The sequence below is a fragment of the Miscanthus floridulus genome, chromosome 7 (assembly GCF_019320115.1).
Source record: "Miscanthus floridulus cultivar M001 chromosome 7, ASM1932011v1, whole genome shotgun sequence".
In the NCBI taxonomy this organism is placed as follows: domain Eukaryota; kingdom Viridiplantae; phylum Streptophyta; class Magnoliopsida; order Poales; family Poaceae; genus Miscanthus; species Miscanthus floridulus.
This window is the reverse complement of record NC_089586.1, coordinates 18,380,285-18,400,969: the sequence shown is the minus strand read 5'-3', so window position 1 is coordinate 18,400,969 and position 20,685 is coordinate 18,380,285. Positions and strand designations below refer to the sequence as shown.

Genomic DNA, 20,685 nt, shown 5'->3' with positions numbered 1-20,685 from the left:
GCGGCGGCCATGTCTCGGCCGTCCCTTCCCTGGCCGCGCCGCCCGTAGGAGCAGGGGAGGTAGGAGGAGCAGGGGAGGAGGGAGAGAAGGGAAGGGGAGAAGAGGAGGAAGAAGGGAGAAGGGAGGAGGAAGAAGGAAGAAGGGAGGGAGGAGAGAAGGGAGGAGGAAGAAGGGAGGAGGAGCCCCGGCCGCTGTCCACGCCTCGTTAGCGGCGGTGCCGTGCCCTCGGCGCCCCGCTCCCGACTCCGCCCACCGTCGACGAGCACACTAGGTTCGCCCTTCCCTTTCTATTCAAATCGTGCAATGGATGTCGGCCATCGAGCCCTTGTTAGTAGTAATAGTTGTTGTATGTGGTTTTCGGCCATCGAGTCGTTGTTTGTGGATGTTGGCCTTCGTGCCGATCTTTTTTGTAGGTTTTTGAAACCTCCCCATGCAGGGGAGGTTCTGCCGAAATTTTCAATTGTCACTAATGTATTGCCTTTTTATGCAGGAGGAGGCCCCGATGGAGGGACCTCGGTGACCCCGATTGTCTTCGTCAGCGTTGCGGGTCTGCCTACACCGCGTCGCGGCACCACTGCACCGACTCGCCATAGCCCCTCAACAAAACCGGCGCAAGAAAGGTGGCACTGACCAAGGAGCTGTACCTTCAGGTAGGTGAATAATATTGATTCGTTTTGAGATTTAGTAGGTCCAGAATTGATCTTCTTATATGTCAAACACTTGATGATGTGTAGGTGCCGGCCTCGTGGTGCATGTCGCATAGATCGGCATGGTCGAGGATCGTGGACAGGTACCTTGACCCGGCGTACATCGCAAAGCACGAGCAAGGCAAGCGGAAGCGGGCACTAAGGACCGGTCCAACTCACCACCAAGGCAGCCGCAACCTCCCCGCATTCAAGCGGGCACTTGTATGAGATGTCATTTATCTATTCTAACGCTCAATTTTGTCTGATTTCTAATTATCTTGCCGTCTTTCTCACAGGAGGTGACACACCCGGACGTGCCGGTGTCGGAGTTTGGGGCATGGGCTGTGTCCCACATGGGCCCGGTGAAATCCGGTGTCGTATTCAACTCGGATGCCACTGCCCAGGCTTACTCTGACCCGAGCGTCCACGCTAAGGTCAGAGACTACGCGGAGGCGGTTAGGGCGCTCCGTGGCTCAGATCACAATCTGAGCACTGAGCCCCTTGAGATAGAGGTGATCGTGAGGCTGGGGCAAGGCAGGAAGCACGTGCGGTTGTGGATTGCAGACGGCGCCGACTCCTCGAGCTCTGCACCCTCTCTCTCCGACGTGAGGGCACGGAGCACGGCCAGAAGCCTTCCCATGCGTGCACGGCCTACTCCAACACTGTCGCGAGTCGACGAACTTCAGGTAATTCCGGTTTCACTCGTCGTACATTGAACGTTACACACATTGATCATATTTGCAATACTGAAACATGTGATTGAAACACTGCAGCCCGAGCTGGCAGAGACAAGGGAGACGCAAGCGCACCTGACCGCAGAGCTGGAGGCCACGAAGAAGCAGATGGCGGACATGTATCAGATCATGCAAACCATCGGGCAAGCATCGGGTGTCCAAGTGCAGTTGCCAACTCCAGCTCTGGTTCGACACTTCACTCCTATGAGTATGAAAGTTTAATGCGTTCGTGTCGTTGGGATTGTCGGCCTTCGTGCCGTTGGGATTGTCGGCCTTCGTGCTGTTGTGATTGTCGGCCTTCGTGCCTTTGTTTCTTGCAGGTTGGAAACCTCCCCGTGCAGGGGAGGTGCTGCCGAAATTTTCAATTTTGAGTCTAACACATGCAATCTCTTCTCTTTTGTGCAGCCTCCGTCGGCGGGTTCAAACAATCCCGCTACCGTGTCACCGACGGCTGATCGCGTTAACCCTTCGCCGCAGTCCGGTCCTTCACCGCAGTCCGGAGGGCCACACCTGCAGTCTCCGTCGCCGCAGTAGGGATGTTGAACTTTGTGATGTTGAACATGTAATAATAAACTTGTGATGTTGAACTTTGGTGCATTTGTGATGGATTTTCGATGAATTTATTAAATATGCGTGTGCTTGTGATATATAATGCATGTTGGTGATATAGATGTGATGATTGATGTGTATATATATATATATATATATATATATATATATATATATATATATATATATATATATATATATATATATATATATAAAATTTGCAATTCTTGGGGTCTTTGCCGAGTGCCTTGCCGCGGCACTCGGCAAAGTATTTTTTTTAAAAAAAATTCAGAAATTCTTTGCCGAGTGCCTAAACAGGGACACTCGGCAAATAAATTATTTAAAAAAATAAAAAATAACTTTGCCGAGTAAGTAATTTTTTAAAAAAAAATAAAAAAAACTTTGCCGAGTGTCTGGGCTGGGGCACTCGGCAAAGTAATTTTTTAAAAAAATAAAAAAATATTTTGCCGAGTGCTGGGTCGGGCACTCGGCAAAATAACCGTTAACGGCCGGCGCCGCAACGGCCGAAAATATTTTGCCGAGTGCCGCCCTAAGCACTCGGCAAATTTTTTTTATTTTGTCGAGTGCCCGGATAAAAAGCACTCGACAAAGACCTTTTGCCAAGAAAAATTTTGCCGAGCGGACTTTGCCGAGTGCTACACTCGGCAAAGCCTTTGCCAAGTGCTACACTCGGCAAAGCCTTTGCCGAGTGCAAAGGGCTCTTTGCCGAGTGTAAAAACACTCGGCAAAGCCGCGGCCTCCGGTAGTCGTGCATACATATATTTGACAAGTTTGTGCATCCGTTTGCACGTTTTGTAACTTGTTAGATCAAAGTGATACAACTATCAACTGTTGATGTAATTCACTGATTCACTCTGGACATTTTGTAGTGTACTTTTCACTCGGAGCCACCGGAGTGGCGCGCCGCCACGGACGAGTCGGGGAAGGAGTTCGTCGACATCGTCTACGAGAAGGCCGTGGGAGAGGGCATCGCCAAGGTGAGGAGGATTCTTTCTTCCGTCGACCTCGACATCCTTGTGAAGCTTTGGATTCCTGGCAAAAGTGCTGCTGCTGGATTGTGGATTCTCCCAACACAAGAACTTTAACCGTTTGTTGATTACGGATTACAATTACGAGCGTCTTGCATTCCATGTTCTGTCCAATGCATATGTATCATCGCTGCTGCAGATCACCATAAACTGGCCAAATAGAAGGAACGATTTCCGCCCGCTGACCGTGAAGGAGCTTATGCGCGCATTCAACGACGCTAGAGATGATAGTTCCATTGGAGTCATCATTCTTACAGGCAGGGAAGGTACCACTACCACCGACTCTAGAGATGATAGTTCCAAAAAAAAGAAAAGCATTTCCGCGTCCATGGAGGATAATGGAGCTGGGTTTGCTTGCTGTCGGTGTCGGAGATGAGCTTATTTTCGATGTTTTGGTTGACCAGGGAACCGAGGCGTTCTGCAGCGGCGGTGACCAGGCGTTAAGAGATTCTGATGGGTATGTTGACTTCGATAGCTTCGGTCGCCTCAACGTTCTAGATCTCCAGGTCAGACACACCTCTTTGACACTTTTATGCATGAGTAAATAAACTTGATAAGTTATGGGGCACAAATTTTGTTTCCTGAAAGAGAATCGTCGTTGCGTTGAACTTTTCTTTTGAGGCGGAATTCTTTTTTCTTTTTAATAATGCACGTCTTCTATCAATGATTTCTTTACACGCAATGCAGGCGTTCTTTCCACTTGTAGTGTAGGTGGTTTCTTTACTAAGGTTTGAATTGATTTACGTCGTTCAGCTTCGACACAGAATATGATAATGTATAGTCTGACTAGAATTCCTGACTACTGAATATATGTTGATGTCCCGCTTAGTTGATTTGCAGGATTGGAGCAGATTTTGCTTGTCATGTTGGCACTTGTAGTATTAGTGTGTAAAATGATACGTAATCTTTTAGTTCATAAGACATTAGGAGTTATTATTTTTTATACTAAGAACATCAGATGAATCATTTCTTCAGGTGCAAATTCGTCGTCTTCCAAAGCCTGTTATTGCTATGGTATTATTATCACTGTTATTCGCCTTTTCCTATTTCTATACTTTATCTTATAGACTGAATTTATTGTCATCATTTACTATCAGGTTGCTGGTTATGCTGTTGGTGGTGGGCATGTTTTGCATATGGTGTGTGATATAACAATTGCAGCAGAAATGCGATATTTGGGCATACAGGGCCCAAGCTTATTTTCAGCTGGTCTATTTTGTATCTTGGTGTATAGGATGCATATAATACCAAATACCGATAAAGTGAAATAGAATTACCCTTTCTATGTTTATTAACTAATCTTTTTCTGCTTCTTTTTACCATAACAGTAAACATGATGTATTTAACATCCCAGTTTGTACTTCCTATCACAGGCTGGTTACGGGTCTTCAATAATGTCCAGTTATCATGCTGGTCTTTTGGTTCCTTGCTTCGATGTTCTTCGCGGTGTCCTAGCTAGAACACATATCAATCTAGTTATAGTGAGACATTACTCCTATCACACATTGTTCGAAAAAAGAACCAAAACTCCTTCAATACCCAAAAGAGTGTTCTGAATAACACATTGTCCGGGACAGTTTGTCCCATCAAGCATTTTGAGTTGTAGACCAGTATTGCATTTAATTTTCATATTACCACCATATACATGATATAAGTAGCATGCTATTCTTGGTCCAATTCTTTCCCTGTTGCACAGGTTGGACCAAAGAGGGCCTGTGAGATGTGGTTTCTGTCGCGGTTCTATACAGCTGATGAAGCTGACAAAATGGGACTTGTGAACATTGTGGTGCCAGTGAGTGCTGAAAACTATCGTCAGTTACCGAAAAACAAACTGTTTGGATCCTGCTGATGCACTGACAAGTACACTGCTTCTGTACACGCAGCTTGCTCAACTGGAGCGAGAAACTGTCAAATGGTGCAGGCAGATCTTAAGGAACAGCCCCATGGCCATCGGGTGCTGAAATCTGCACTCAACGCGGCTGATGACGGCCATGCAGGTCTTCAGGTATAACTTGACAGACAAAGCCAGTTAAGCTTTTGTTTGTGTGTTGAAATACTGACGAGTGACGACGCCGCTGCTGCAGGAGCTTGGCGGGAATGCCACCCTGATATTCTACGGCACTGAGGAAGCAAAGGAAGGGAAGAATGCGTACATGGAGAGACGATGCTCGGATTTCTCCAAATTCCCACAGAAACCTTGAGTTTCAGTTTGATTCTGTAATGACCCATTCAATTGCTTTATTGAATGTTTTTCCCCAACTTGGAAATCAGAAAAGGTGTGGTCCCAAAAATAATAATGCCAGCAGGTTGGTAGTGTGTATATCATTATCGTTTACTACATGTGAGGCGATGGATGATGGGACCATTTTTTTTTTTTGTCAATCTATTTGCATATATGCGAAAAATGTAATTTGTATGAATATTCAAATCGATGGAAAATAAAGCTAGATGCATTTGATTCGTCTTTCTTTGGCTTTGTCCGGTTCTTGGTTTCGTGGAACTCTTCTAAAGTAAATTCTAATTGGTTTAATGCTTGTGCTCAGATTGCTGTTTGGGTTTGCGCTTTGTGTTCCAGACTTATGTTGCTTTTTGCTAGCATTTCTTTAATCAACCCTAGGATTATAATTTTTTTGCTAGCACAACAAACAGAATCCATGCACACCGATAACTTTTTTGCCTAGCAATCTGCAACCTCCGAAATTTGGGATGCGAAAAATATCCATCACAGATAAATTTGTAACAATTTCAAAAGCAGAGGTTTTAACATAATGTTAAGGTTTAGCAGCTCCTGAGGATGTTGGATTTTATTTACAGTGTACAGCATGTGTTTTACTCGTCCTCACTATATAAGGATTTAATTTACACCTAAAAGGTTACATGCTCACTAAACAATAAATACAAAAGGAATTGTACTTTTGTGTGTGTAGAAATCACACACAAAAGATGTTTTCCAAAAATTTTATTATCGTTGACAATATTTTATATTTAGGTGCAAAATGGAGGGAGACAAATCCCTTTCAAACCAGGTACAGCATGCATTAAGAACAAGAATATAAGAGATTGACATGAGTAGGAGTAGTAAACACCACCAACCGCTATGTGCAGACTTCTCACCCCATTCAAGCAGAGAAACCAAAGTGAAGATTTGCAATGAAAACGTATCATATAGGTATGCAGAAAGTTACAGATCAATTGCAGATCAGTTATGCAGAGAAACCAAAGTAAAGACTGCTCACCACCTTTATTTGTGCAGAAGTTACAGACCAATTGAATAAAGAGCTTAAAAAAAGAGAGAGAAAAGGTATGCAGAAAAAAAGAAGAAACAACAAAAGGATGTTTATCTTCAGTATGAAAGGCAAGTGAATACGAAAAAAAACAATACAACCCCAAATTCTCACCAACTCTGCAGAGAGGATCTGATTTTGCAAACACGGCAATTCCAAGCTATCTCTGAGCTTGGTTGAATGATATACTTTCCTTCTTCAAAATTTACATCATATACAACCACCAATCCCATGTCCCGCTATGCAAAGAATGGTATTATGGCCCAAATATACCAACTGAGTTTTTATTATCTATTTTGAACACGGCTCAGGAAGTTTGTAAGATTGTTTTGCCTCTAGCTTCTGAGAGCCACTGCTGTCAGGCAAGAAGAGGTACCGAAACTTCGAGTCAAATGCGAGAACAGTGAGACCTCGAAATCCAAGAAGCCGCTGCTTCCTCTGTGAAGAAGAATCTCGGATGACTGCAGCTTGATCAGGAGCAAGGTGATGGCAGATCCAGTCTGCAAGCAGAGAGTCTTCAACAGATCCCTTGGCATAGCTCTGCACTAACTTTGGGATAAGCAGTTTCCCTTTGTCATTTGTACCAACAGTCGCTTGAATATAGTCTCTCAAAGATTCCTGGAGCTCCTGCCTGACATTTGCGGCGGAGAAAATACGTACCTGTACCACAACAGGGTGACCCAGCAACGTGGATATAGATAACTTAGTTTTAGCAATCTTATAATCATCCAGCTCAAGCAACGATAAATTGGACAAAGAAATCTGAAGGATGCCAGGTCTTGGCTAGGACAAGGATAGCACACTGAAGGACAAGCATGGCTCTAGTTTGTCCAACAACTTATTAAGTGACGAATTTGCTGAAGCACATGCACATCTTAACAGGAGTAAGATTAGCAGGCATACTTACAGCAGGAGAAGAGAACATTCCACAGCTAAGTCCAAACAACAAAAGGGGTTCAAATTCATCGATTGAGTACTTCTTGTGATCCTCAGTAATCTTGAACTTATTCAGAGCCAACATCAAAGACTAAAAGAAAGCAAAAGCAAAATAAGAGACAAGACAATAAAACCCAGAAGGCGAAGACTAGGATGGAGAAACAAGTTATACAAGTTGGGGCCGATGCACTGGAGTCTTCATCTTTAGAATGACAAACTCTATTTCCGCTGCACTGAAGGACTGGCCACCAACTGTGTAACAAGCCTGCACATTTCACACGATTAACAGTCCGATGTATGATCTTAGACTAACAGCAGAAGATATACTGCTCAAACCTTTTGCATTAGAGAAAAAAGCTTGATGTCGTTTCGAGGTACTCCATATGCCAAATACGCCTAATAGATTCCGATAAAAAAATGCCACGGTAAGCAATTGGTGAGTGCATGACACTTAATGTTGAGGACAGATGCAATGAATTGAAACGAGTTACTATTTCCAATTATAAACAGAAATTTAATTCCTGTCCTTGTCTGCAAAGCCAGCATCTTAAGTAACCAGGTCATACTTACATGCATTATCAAAGCATTGTATAAGTTAATCCAAAAGGCTAGCCGCTGATCACGATTCATACAGCTAGGATTAACCTTTGACAACTGTTCCACTAGAGATCTGCAAAATATTGAGCAAAAAAAAAATCCGTGCTTAAATATCAGTATATCACCTGCATTCAAAATAACAAACAAACACAGTACACATGGTCTAGAATGTAGGGCAGCAGCATTCGCACCATGCAAATTTAAAAAAAAAGCGAAGAATATGTTTGTTGTGAGATGTAGGGGATTCACTAATTCATAAGTTCTTGTTTGAACACGGAGGGCGTACCCAGTGCAGAGAGCTCCCGCTCTGTGCGGGGTCTGGGGAAGGGTGTCAGTGGCAAGCCTTATCCTCGCCTGTGCAATGCGAGGAGACCGCGACTCGAACCCGGGACCTTCTGGTCACAGACGGTAAGACTACCGCTTGCACCAGGCCCGCCCTTCTTGTTTGAATACGGAGGATTTGGATCAAAATCTTTCTATTCCAAGAGTGGCCTCCTCATCCAAACACCGACTAAGAGGCTGTTTGGTTGCCGGCCGTCCTTCGCCACGCCACAATGATGGCAGCCACAGCACATAGACAGTGTTTGGTTCACGACGCCGCCGCACTTTTTTCTACGCGCTTTTCCGTGGCGTGTGTGGCGGAGATTTTCTTCGCCACAAACTGTGGCGCAGCTTCCGTGGCGGTGGCAGGCGCTGGCTGGTAACCAAGCAGCCCCCTAAGATACACTAACTTTCATTGGCAGTTTTTAAGATCCAGGGTCAGAAATGTAACATAAACCACAAGAAGTGTGTCAAAATGGAGACGGAAAAGACTGTTCCACAATTCATTAACATACTAGCAAATTTCATGCTGACAGGAGTTCTTTAACGGCTCAACATGAGAGAAAAATAGACGCAAATCAATTTTGAAACTAATTCCTTTACTGCAAGCGGACAAGAATAGAGCATCCTTTTGTTCCCCAATCCAAATCCCTGGACTGGTTCAATTGTCTGCGTATTCTTTTGGAGCATTAACAAGGTTAAACAAAATTTAAAAGTCTACATCGTATGCTAACAATTATGTATATATGCACTCCTCCTATATTAATAGAAATGGTGCACAGTCTCGTGCCCGTTCGTTCTGAAAAAAATTATGTATATATGCACTAACATTTCTACAGTTGTAAACCTGTGATATATCTAGGAGGACTCATAGGTTTAGCCAATGTTGCAGCAGCAAACCTGAACTTCTTTAGAGCTTCAGATGCATATTCGAGTTGATCCTTTCCAACAGACATCCAAGATACTTCAGCTGCTGAACGATAGTTTCCTATATCTCTTCGGGTTTCCTTTCCATTAACTTTATACGGATCAAAGTTCCTGACTTCCTTCATTGTCTCGTCGTTGTGGTTAGAATCAACTGAAGGACTCCGTAGCATTGAAGGCATTATGGATGAATCTGAGAAAGATGCTAATGTGGAGCCTGATAGACGCTCCGCTGAGGAAGATGAACAATCAGAAGATGCCTTCGGCAATATCTTCAAGGATTCTGATAAGCGTAGGAAAATGTTTCTCATGCAGCGAACCATCTCCTCAGAGAGCTCATTTGGGTCGCTCCAAAGATTCCCTCCTTTCATGCTAGTTATCTTTAGAATGGACTGTTCAAAGGATAAGGCGTCAAGCTGCTCATCTTCATTGCCTTCATTTTCCACGGAGCATGATTCTTGCATCTGCTGAAAGATAAACAAATTATTGATACTCTAATATGTTCCAAAGTTGGTTCTTAAAACTATAGAGGTAAGGTAGGCATGAAAGGGACCTCTTCATCCCGGTGCTTTTCAAGAAGTCTATTCAAAGAAGAATCTCGGTGCTTTTCTAGCAGCCTGTTTAAAGAAACCATCTGTTGACCTTCAGGATCTTCTCCCATATCCTGGTCATCTTCAAGCTCAGGGAATAAGTCCTGTCTCGTTGACCTCATTGATTCAGACCCCCCAAACTTCAAATCTCTCAACGATGATATGTGCTAAGATTGGTAATCAAGAAGCTGTCAGTGATTCCCATAGCAGAAAGAACAAGAACAACAACAACAACAAAGCCTTTAAGTCCCAAACAAGTTGGGGTAGGCTAGAGTTGAAACCCAACAGAAGCAATCAAGGTTCAGGCACGTGAATAGCTGTTTTCCAAGCACTCCTATCTAAAGCTAAGTCTTTGGGTATATTCCATCCTTTCAAGTCTCCTTTTATTGCCTCTACCCAAGTCAACTTCGGTCTTCCTCTGCCTCTCTTCACGTTACTATCCTGGCTTAGGATTCCACTACGCACCGGTGTCTCTGGAGGTCTCCGTTGGACATGTCCAAACCATCTCAACCGGTGTTGGACAAGCTTTTCTTCAATTGGTGCCACCCCTAATCTATCACGTATATCATCGTTCCGAACTCGGTCCCTTCTTGTATGACCGCAAATCCAACGCAACATACGCATTTCCGCGACACTTATCTGTTGAACATGTCGTCTTTTCGTAGGCCAACATTCTACACCATACAACATAGCAGGTCTAATCGCTGTCCTATAAAACTTGCCTTTTAGCTTCTGTGGTACCCCTAATCTATCCCATAGCAGAAAGAAGCTAACAAAAAATTTACTCAGATGATACTTACTTCTTCCCACGTACACGTGCAAGTTGACAATGATTGGTGCTCATCTGAGGATGTAGACAGCAAGCATCCCTGATTATTTTCAGCAAGTAACCTTTCATTCCTTTCGTGACAAAGATGGTAGTACAGATCATTTAGTTCCTTTTCAAGATTTGAAACGGTAGTCTCCAAGGAGGCGATGTTAATCAGTAGCTCCTGTGCCTGCAGAACGAAAGGTTGAAGGAGTGTGGTCACTGGATGTGTTAACTGGCTAGGATATGACATCAAATAAGCACAAGGAAACATGTGAAATTAATCGCCTGAGTTATGCAAGCCCGCACCTTGTGTGGAAGCTTCATAGAAGACTTCAATAGAGGCGCAGCATTTTGTGTAACAGCATCCGCCAACTCCACATGCAGATCGACCTCTTCTTCAAGCTGCCTCTGCAATTTCTTGACCTGCACAGTTTTCAGAGGGTTAGTAAATCACATCAGGTGACACCATTACAGCATAGCGAGAAACAAATCACAGGGCTGAAAAGGATCACCCACCTCCTGCTCGAGCTGCGACCTGTACTGCCGCATCCTGTGGCTATCTTCCCTCTTCCCACCACCATTGCTCTTACCTATCCCATCCTACAATACAAAGGAGTAAACCAAAAAAACAATCACTGCCACATTAATTCGCTGGGAATAAACCAAATCGAAGAACTAATAAGCAACAAGATTGTTGGTTGACTGAACAGACTGGTAATCAATGGGAAGTAGGGACAAGGGAGGTAAGGGACAGTTCATCCAGCATCCAGGTCCCCCCCCCCCCCCCCCCCCCCTGAAGTGCGCAGGGGGGCACACAGTATAGCTGAAGCCGACAGTGCCCTCCGCACCACAGCACGCACTCGCGAAAGGACACCAACTTTGCTACGCTTGCCGTTAAACTCTCGCTTTTGTTCACCGAAAAAAATTAACTTTAACTTTTTCTCAACAATGTCGTACCGAATCCAGACAAAAATTGTGAATTTTGTGCAGGGTCAACGCTGCGCTAATTGGAGGAAGAAGCAAGTCAACCGAGAGCTTACCCCGGAGCAACTGGCCTCCGGCACCGGCGCCGGAGCGTCGCCGTCCCCGGTCGCCAGATGTGCCGAGAGCTGCAGCGAGCGCGCCGAGCCGGCCGACCTCCGCGCGCCACCGCCGGCAGCCACCTTCTGGATCAAGCCGCCCCTGGAACTGGAACCCACGCAGAAGCATGGCATTCGCACACGCACAGTCCAAGAAAGATTCAGCAAGAGGAACAAGACAACAAACGCATCAGAAGAAGGGGAGTCCCACTCACACCGGGGCAGCCGTCACGCCGTCGTCGTCGCCCGCGGCGCCGGCGCCGGCGGCGGGCGAGATGGCGTCCTCGGCGCTCGCGCACGTCATGGGGGCCAAGGTGGCGCCGGGAGCGGTCAGGAGAGGTCTTCCCGGTGGAAGCGGAGGCAATGCGCCTCCCCGGCACCTCGATCGGCAGCTGAAGAAATCGCGGGGCGGGACAGAATTGACGGCTCAACGGGTCGGGGAGGTGACCGTGCCTGCTCCCTGCCGCGGCGTTGAATTTGGAAAGGGAAACGATGGAAATGACAAGGGCGTGTGGGCGCCCGACGGCTTTATGCTCACGGCGTGCGTGCGTGCGTGGTTGGAGGAGGAAGAGTAGTGGGGGGCGAGTACGATGGTGAGTGAAGCTGCCGACTGGATCCTGCTGGTGACGGCTGCTGTAAACACGAACAGCAAACAACCAGCAATGCCACGAAACTGACAAATGGGCTGTGGCTGCGAGTTCCACCCTAAAATATAAACAAATCTAAATTTATCTGTTAAGTCAAACTATATTAAATTTAAATAAGTTAAAATATAGCAAAAATATTTAAAACATCTAATTAACATCATTAGGTACATATGAAATGTAGTTTTATAATTTATCTCTTTGGTGTGATAGATGTTGCTATTTTTCTCTATAAATTTAATCAAATTTGAAAAGTTTAATTTAGGACAAACTTAGATCGTTTATATTTCAGAACTAAGGGAGTACTATATAGGATTATCTCGGCTAACACGGTAATGGTTACATAATGATTCTTATATCGAGTAATAAGGCAGCATTTGTTGCTTCTATCATACGGCATGTCGGTTTGATTCTTCAATATATATAAAAATTACTTAAATTAGCAACACATTATCATGCTACTCCCTCATCCGAAAAAAAACAATTCTAGATTTTAGACAAGTCAAACTTTCTTAAATTTAACTAAATTTATAAAAATAAAAATAGTTTCAACATTTATATATATAAATAGATTTACTATGAAAAATATATTTCATAATTAATCCAATGTTACTTATTTGATATCATAAATATTTGTATTTTTGTGTAGATTTGGTCAAATTTGAAATTGCTTGATTATCTGGGAAGCAAGAACTGTTTTTTTTTTTTGGACATGGGAAAATGTTTTTTATATAAAATACAACTTTCTCTGTTAGTATTAGTTAAAGTGAAATCTTGAGGACCACGTTGATGTCTCCAACCACCTACCTTCACGAAAAGATGGAATAGGAGCGTATAGATGGTGGATGAGATACACAAATCGGTCTATAAACAGAAATGATAGGACCTATACCAATATCGTGAAAGGCACCTATAAACAACACATGATCTACGGTAGTCGGTGCGTAGCTGATAATCATGACACAAGTAATAACAATTTGTTTGTTTGTGACTTGTCGGAGAGAGGTATACCCTAGATCGATTCAGCCACAAACACCGGTAAATCGCTGGCTTAGGTGAGATGCCTGTCATAGACATCTTTTTACCGGCGAAAGGGTCTCTAGATTTTTTGACATATTTTCACTGGCGAGGGGGTCTTCTCTAGATGTTTTGAGTAGCACTCTTCAAGTTTCTAAGTTCAATTTCATAGGAGCCAAAGTTCATGCTAGGGTTAAAAAGTCTTTTCGTATGAGGTCTAGCCCTGGTCTTAGTCATTTTCACATGAGCTACGATATCACAATGTATGGATAAAGCAGTGGTTCGGGGGGGGGGGGGGGGGGGGGGGGGGGGGTTCACAGTCCGTATGAAAAAAATCTTCTTCCTAATACAATATATGGGGCTCTATTATCCTCGCAGGTTGATCTTCCTAATACAATATATGGGGCTCTCTTATCCTCGCAGGTTCATTCTTTTTTTTTCCCACCGTCAAAGCCCTTATTATACCTGCCAGCTTATGAACTCACCACTATATATATTTGCAGAATATTCACAAAACACCTGAACTCCCAATGCTTTATATGTCATGCTTTTGCACACTGCCACTGCCAGCACGCTGGACAAAAGGAGGAACGTGGATCAAAATCAAAGCAGAAGAAAACGACTGGATCGAAGAAAAAAAAACGACTCGTGAAGCTCGTCGTCGAGCGCTGGAGCCGTGGAGCGGGAGCTTTCCGGCCGAGCTGACAGCTGAGCGGAGCTCGCGAGCCTGGCTTCAAGCTCGATTGCTCGAACGAACGTCGGTTGAGTTTAAAAAAAACGATAATGCTGTGATGTGGACGTCTGCATGCCCTACTTCTATGCGGACCCATCGTTCGCACAGACTCAGCAGCTGTGACGCACTTGGCCCGTTTGGCAGAGCTTCGACTCCAGCTAAAACAGCTCTAGCTGTGGCTTCACCTGTGGAGCAGCTTTACTCGTGGAGCTGAATCCATTTTTAGAGACCGTTTGGCAAAACAGCTTCTCTGAGTAGTTAGAAAGAGTAAAATCTCATTCTTGCCCTTATTTTTTTTTCTTTTTCTCTTTTCCTTTATTTTATTTTCCTATCCCTCTTCTTCTTCTTTTTATTTTCTTCTTCCTTATCTCTTGTTTCTCTCTCCTCCCAACCACAGAAACGCATCGTTTCTTTCTTTATTCTTTATCCTCTGGTTTCCCATCGCCGCTAGCTCCGTCGGCGTGCACGCGCTCGAGCTCCTCGACGACGCGCATGCATGCACTCTGCCTCGCCCGTTGCGCTCGTGCTCGCAGCTCCCGCGGTCCGCGCTCCTCGCCGGCGCCCACGCGCGCGGCCTCGCCAGAGCACAGGCACTCCGCCTCGCCTGTCGCGCTCGTGCTCGCGCTCCACTCCACCTCGCCGTCGCGTCCGCGCTTCGTCTCTCCCTCGCGTCCGCGCGGCCTCGACCACCTGCGCTGGGGCAAAAGAGTCTAGGTCCGTGCTTTGTCAGAGAGAGCCGGTGGGAGCTCGATTTTCTGGCTTCAACCGACGGCACTGGCGTGTGAGAGCGCAAAAACCGGGGATTCTTCGTCGGAGCCATTCCCTTTCTATGTGTTTGGTTGCCAGAGCAGCAAAACAGCTCCAGGAGCTGCCCTGGGAGCCATACCAAACGGCCCCTTACTCACCTACTTACCTCATATTAAACCAGCACTTACTCACCTACCCCACATTAAACCAGGATAGACCATCGTCGCCTCGGGACCCTATGATTAGACGGCGATGCGCTCGCCCTCTTCGACCAACGAGGACACCGGAGAAGGCTGCTGGCGCGCGGTGAGCGATTGAGGCCCCGTTTAGTTGAAGCCAAAAACCAAAATTTTCTTGCATACTACCCATCACATCAAATCTTGCGGCATATACATGGAGTACTAAATGTAGACGAAAAAAAAACTAATTGCACAGTTAGCCGAGAAATCATGAGACGAATCTTTTAAGCCTAATTAGTCCATAATTAGACAATTTTTGCCAAATAAAAACGAAAGTACTACAGTAGCCAAAAGCCAAAAATTTTTGGAACTAAACGGGGCCTGAGATGCACCGCACCCTGCTCCCCCTCTGGTACGCGCCTCTGACCGGACAGACGCTCCTCGTTCCGCCGCACGCCCTGCCCCTTCTGGTGCCTTCTCCCGACCGGGCAGTCGCGGGGCTGCCTACGCTTGCAGCTGTGTTTTGGGCCGGCCGTGCCTTGCCGTCCCGCGCCACACCTAGGCTGACATGGATGGCCGTCGTCGTCGCCTCCTTCTCCACCACGACCCGTGCAGTCAAATCCCGCTATGCAGTGCTCCTTCCACTCAGACACTTGGCAGGATTTGCTGAAAGCGCATGATGCAATCGTCTGTTTGAAGTGTTTCAGATGTTTCAGTTTCAGAGGTATGTTGCAAGTGTTTCATATGGGTGTTGCAAAAGTAGATCGGGACGTTGTATATGTTACAATGGTTGTACACGTATGTTGCAAGCGTCTGTTCACATTGTTTCATCTGTTTTTAGACGTATGCTGCAAGTGCGTTATTTGGATGTTGCCTACTCTATCCGTCACAAAATAATTACAACTCTATAGTTTAAAAATTGTCCCATAAAAAATGCTACTTTGACCCACTTGTCACAAAAGACAAAGAAATGTCTAGATGCTTCTTATTCACACATGCACACCAAAAAAAAATAGTCACAAAAGACAAGGGGTATTTTTGTAATTTCACACCTAGCATTGGTTTGTGTGCCCAGTCCTAGAATTGCATTTATTTTGAGACGGAGGGAGTATGTTTCACACATATGTTTCAAATGTTTTATATGGATATTGCTATATTTGCAATAGTTTTCAAGTATTTTTAGATATTTTTAAAGTATTTCATATGTATGTTTCAAATGTTGCATTTGTCTTCAGACATATATTGCAATTGTTATATCTGTATGTTTCAAAGTAGATTGAGGTGTTACACATGTTGCAAAGACGCCAATGGCCGGCCTGCCGCAGCGTCTCGCCCTCTCCTCTACTCTCCTCCCCTCTCTTCCCTTCGTCTCGACGCGGTAGTTCGAGCTTGATGCCCTCATAGGGTGGCCCGACGAGCAGGCGAAGGTGGTGGCCCCGGGTTGGCCGACGGCAGCGTCATGAGGGCCACACCGTTCCCTCCGTACGCGGGAAACAGGGCAGCCGCGGCGTCCCTACGATAGTCCGCCGAAAAAAAAACGAACGTAGGTAAAAAAAAAACCACGATCGGTGGAGAACGACAAATTTCCCGGCGCTCACACGAGATCGGCTCGAGCTGGAACCTAGAAGGCTGGGCTCGGTTGACCTCGGCTCGTTGACGGGCTCACCGAGTATCCCGATGGATGGATAACCTTCCTTAGCTGCTCGTTGCTCTCCCACTGCTCTCGTCTCGCCTGCTGGAACTGGAATCCGCGGAGGCTCCCTCCCAACCGCAGCTGCTGCAAGTGCGAGGTGACCTCCTTCCTCACTTCTCAGCATCCGTGTTTATCTTCTGCGTCCTTGCGCGCGCGCTCCATCCTCAGAATCTCAGGTGAGGTCTCACGACGACTCTAACGCGCTTCCCTTCTCCTGTTTCAGTTCGCCCAGGCCGCCAGCGCCCAGAGACTAGCTGATTCTGCTGCACGCGGCCGCGCATCATGACTACGATGGTGGCGCCGGCGGTGTCTGCTCCAAGCTCGCTCCGCATTTCGCGCCAGGGGATGATCGGGGGAGGTCCGTCCGCATTGTGCAGCTTTTCTTTTTGGAAAAAAAAATGCTCTCTGTTTAATGTCAGGGAACTGTCTTTCAGTCTTTGCTGCTTAAAGTGTGTCCTTTTTTTACTTCTCAGAGATCTCACGAAACAGCTCATGTTGTTCAATGTAGGACAAGGCTGGGGAGAACGGTGCCGCTACGGTTCACGGCATCAGAGGGCTATCCGCGGCGCCACTGTTTCTGCCAGAGCTTCCATGGTAAGACACGCGGTGCTTGGGTGCGGTTGTGAGCTGTGTGTGGCATGCGTGCGTGCTCCTCTGTTTTCCTGCGCTTGCCTTGCAATTTTACTTGGTCAGGTGGTGTGCAGGATAGTTTAGTTGCTAGTAGTAAACATGAGGAATCATTATCTAAAAACAAGTAGTAAACATAAGGAATACCTTATGTGAACACCATGTTTTCGATATAAGCAGAGTTAAACTTCTTCAAGAAAAAAAGGAGTATCTTATGTGTTGCTAATTGCAGCCTTCAATTGGCTGAAAAAATAGGACAGTATGCCCAGGCAGACACCTCTTTCTTTTTCTTTTTTTCTTTTGCGAGGAGACATCACCTCAGATTTCATTCAAATCATGACATACATATCTCAAATTTGAAATGTTAAAGCTGCTGAAGCTTGTAGTTCGTACAGTAAGTTACAAGTAACGGCATATAATTGTGATTGCAACTTACGACTGACATCTTAGAGTTTAATAGTTTATTGAGGCCAATATGCACATGCACATCACTCAAAATTTGAAGACCTTCAAATCAAAATGTGACGACAGTAAATTGGATTAATCACCCCTGGGGGGGGGGCTAGGGATCTGGGGATTTAGCCACACAGGGAGAGAATGGCCTTGGTAAACGCTGAAGAAATTAGCTTGCGCAGGTTCAGTTTGGACATAGATTGAATTTGAAGGCATGAAATTCGTTTACCTCTAAAGAAAATTGAATCTGAATTCAAGCTAGTTTGGCTACAAAACATAGTTCTGACAGCCTCTGAATTCTAATGATCAAATTTGAAGTGTTAAAGCTGGAGAGGCTTGTAGTTTGTAGGTTACAAATAACTTGAACTAGTCCTACGGTTTGTTCACTTTTTTAAGCTGTATAATAATCAGGGAATCTGAAACCAACTAACAAAGGACTGCTTGTTTAAATCTCTCTGCAGGACATAACATGCTGTGCAAACCAGACACAAACGGCGCAACGCAAATCGTATTCAGGGCCAACCTCTCCACCATCAGGTTCAGTTAAAGGTAATGAAAGCAGCCACCTGCACAACCTTGTTGAATGTGTTCGCCCAATTGCCCTAGCATCCTTGTAGAACTGAACTCCAGAGTACAGCAAAGTTAGGCCTGCATTGGCTCACTAGTCATAACTTCTCATTTCTTTCCCTGACGATCTCTCATTGCAGAGAAGGTGAAGCCGAGGCTTGATGATGGAGGCGTCGGGTTTCCACCATTCCGGTTCGGTGGAGGCGGCGGCGGCGGTGGCGGCGGTGGCAGCAGCTCTTCTGGTGGGTTTATCCTCTTTGTGATCGTCTTGCTCCTGGATTACCTGAAGGAGTTTGAGAGGAACCTGCAGAATGGGCCACGGAGGGGTAGTGATTATAACGATGGGTTTGCACCACAGTAGATTATTCTCTCAATGGTTTGGAAAAGAACATAGAAGAGCATGTTTGCAGAGACTTTCACTTCGGTTCTTGTTGGTGTAATCTTTCTGCTAGGTAATGTATCGAAAGACTGGGAATTTTTCTTGAGGAATGGTAATGAGAAGTAGCAAATTTTAGCCATTTGACTGAATGTGTAATGTTGAGATCGAACAAGAGCCATTGACACCTGAAACTTCAAAGGAACTCTTTAGGCTGGTTCCTAGGAAAAGCCATTTTCATGTAGTTTACCATGTCTGGATTAGCTGCGCCTGCGCTCCCAGTTCGAGTATACATTTCATTGAAAAAAAAGGAATGTGCATTGGGCGGAGTGTTAATGGCCTGATATGATAAAATGTTAGTACGATCTAGATAAAGAGCCGGAGCAGAGTTGGATACAGACAATGATGGCTAAAGATCGAACTACCAACTATGTGATATGTTTTGTTTGTTATACAAAGCTACATGTTCCTATTTTATCTCATGGCGAATGAAATGTGTTTATGACAGAAAAATTTCTAGCTTAAATGGCCAATCAACGGATATTATATTAGTAGGACCTAGGGAACGAGCAAGAGAGATTATGAAATGTCTATGCTTGAAGTTCGAAGTCTCTATCACAGTGCTTGCCAAAAGGTGTGAAACTATGTAATCTATAACATTTTACCTAAGGACACTGATCAATCAATAACGGTATTCAGGTGGGGATCCCCCCCGCCCCCCCGGTGACCTTAAAAAAAGTTCGAAGTCTCAGATGAAAGATTATGAACTCTATTTCTGCAAAATAAATTTCATGAACTTTTTTTGACAAAAAAAAATTTATGTGCTTTTATAGAGAAAGTAGAGGACTAGAGAATTCCTTATGAGAGTGCAGTTAAGTCCTAATTTAGTGTCTAATGCATACTGCTAAGTGTGCACAGGGCACATATGAAATACCATACATGTTTGCCATCCAATTACAACTTTAATTCATAACGTTTTACTCAATAAACCATATCATAAATGTACATGATAGTCAATACCTGCTCTACACTTATCAAACATGGTAGCCATTTAGTTGTGTTTTCATTCAATTCACCAAAAAACACTAAAAAATAGCTAGATGCACTTTCAATTTACATATAAAGTTATTTTTTTTATAGTTGTGAGGTACAAAGTATTTTTCATAGAAGTCATTTTTTAATTTCACGCGCGCGTCAAATGAAATAGACATGGATGGTACATACTTTTCTAGGTATTAATGCCCGCTAACCTAATAAACCCCCAGGCACATAGGAAGGCATGACGTTGATTTAATCAAGCCAACCACAGCTAAAGTTGACCCCCCCCCCCCCCCCCCCCCCCTTTTACGAATTCTACCGTACATGCACAGACACTAGCTGTCGGGGTTATAATACTCCGGATATCTAAGACACCGATTAGTCAGCCACTCGAGCGGCCCACGACACACCAGCGAGTCCAGGCCCAAGCAACCGTGGCCCAACTAAACTATGTAAGGCTGGGCCAAGTGCAGAGACAGGAGGTCGGCCACGACCTCTTCTCTCTCCCTTCACTACACATTGTATAGCTTTGCATGACCTCTCCTCTGTCCCGGCCCCTAGGAGGAACGGAGAGGGGCCGAGCTCCACCAAATACGACTGTCCTGACAAGGACAGGCACGCCTACTCAGTCCGCAAGGACCGAAGGGACAACCGTCTCGAAGCATATGCCATCCCTGCGCCACACCGCAGACAAAACCACCAACACTAGCAAGCACACACCTTTATTCACCTTATATGAACACAAACGTAAAACTATCTCTACGAGCATTCTTGAAAGATTAAGTTGCTAGGTCTTAGAGTTGACGAAATTTTAGATCAAAGGTTATGTTTTTATAACACAGATACACCCTCTTTCATGTAATATACCACATTCTAGCCTTCAAAATTTGCATGGAAACATAATGGATTCTAGACGAAAAACAATTTTGCATTTAATACTTTCTATTTATTAATTAATTACTATTAATCATATTGATGATAACATCTGATTAAGAAATAAAGTGAATAGTCCTGCATCTTTTATGTTTCTATTAATACGAATGCACTATAT

The 20,685-nt window shown here is 44.9% G+C and overlaps 2 protein-coding genes and 1 pseudogene across 2 annotated transcripts; 2 read left to right on the top strand and 1 right to left on the bottom strand.

Moving 5' to 3' along the window:
- Window positions 1-769: 769 nt before the first annotated feature.
- Window positions 770-5,219, top strand: LOC136465166 (1,4-dihydroxy-2-naphthoyl-CoA synthase, peroxisomal-like; annotated as a pseudogene).
- Window positions 5,220-6,253: 1,034 nt separating this feature from the next.
- LOC136462710 (uncharacterized) lies at window positions 6,254-12,100 on the bottom strand. The gene is made up of 12 exons (XM_066461769.1): window positions 11,776-12,100; window positions 11,522-11,669; window positions 10,998-11,081; window positions 10,788-10,904; window positions 10,471-10,668; window positions 9,634-9,837; window positions 9,057-9,544; window positions 7,809-7,908; window positions 7,575-7,634; window positions 7,411-7,503; window positions 7,210-7,329; window positions 6,254-6,962 (listed from the first exon to the last, which is right to left on the bottom strand). Exons 1-12 carry the CDS (start codon window positions 11,862-11,864, stop codon window positions 6,594-6,596), a joined length of 2,070 nt encoding a protein of 689 aa, XP_066317866.1. The 5' UTR covers window positions 11,865-12,100; the 3' UTR covers window positions 6,254-6,593.
- A 4,446-nt stretch (window positions 12,101-16,546) lies between these two features.
- On the top strand, window positions 16,547-18,830 carry LOC136462709 (protein YELLOW LEAF 1, choloroplastic-like). The gene is made up of 5 exons (XM_066461768.1): window positions 16,547-16,670; window positions 16,797-16,931; window positions 17,082-17,167; window positions 18,115-18,202; window positions 18,361-18,830. Exons 2-5 carry the CDS (start codon window positions 16,856-16,858, stop codon window positions 18,579-18,581), a joined length of 471 nt encoding a protein of 156 aa, XP_066317865.1. The 5' UTR covers window positions 16,547-16,670; window positions 16,797-16,855; the 3' UTR covers window positions 18,582-18,830.
- The last annotated feature ends 1,855 nt before the right edge of the window (window positions 18,831-20,685 follow it).

Excerpts from the sequence above, each read along its gene's own strand:
- LOC136462710 (XM_066461769.1), bottom strand. The coding sequence starts at position 11,864 with ATGACGTGCGCGAGCGCCGAGGACGCCATCTCGCCCGCCGCCGGCGCC. Across the intron at positions 10,905-10,997 it reads GGTCGCAGCTCGAGCAGGAG|GTCAAGAAATTGCAGAGGCA; the intron begins GTGGGTGATCCT and ends AAAACTGTGCAG. Across the intron at positions 6,963-7,209 it reads GAATGTTCTCTTCTCCTGCT|GTACGTATTTTCTCCGCCGC; the intron begins GTAAGTATGCCT and ends GTTGTGGTACAG.
- LOC136462709 (XM_066461768.1), top strand. The coding sequence starts at position 16,856 with ATGACTACGATGGTGGCGCCGGCGGTGTCTGCTCCAAGCTCGCTCCGC. Across the intron at positions 16,932-17,081 it reads CCAGGGGATGATCGGGGGAG|GACAAGGCTGGGGAGAACGG; the intron begins GTCCGTCCGCAT and ends TGTTCAATGTAG. Across the intron at positions 18,203-18,360 it reads ACCATCAGGTTCAGTTAAAG|AGAAGGTGAAGCCGAGGCTT; the intron begins GTAATGAAAGCA and ends CTCTCATTGCAG.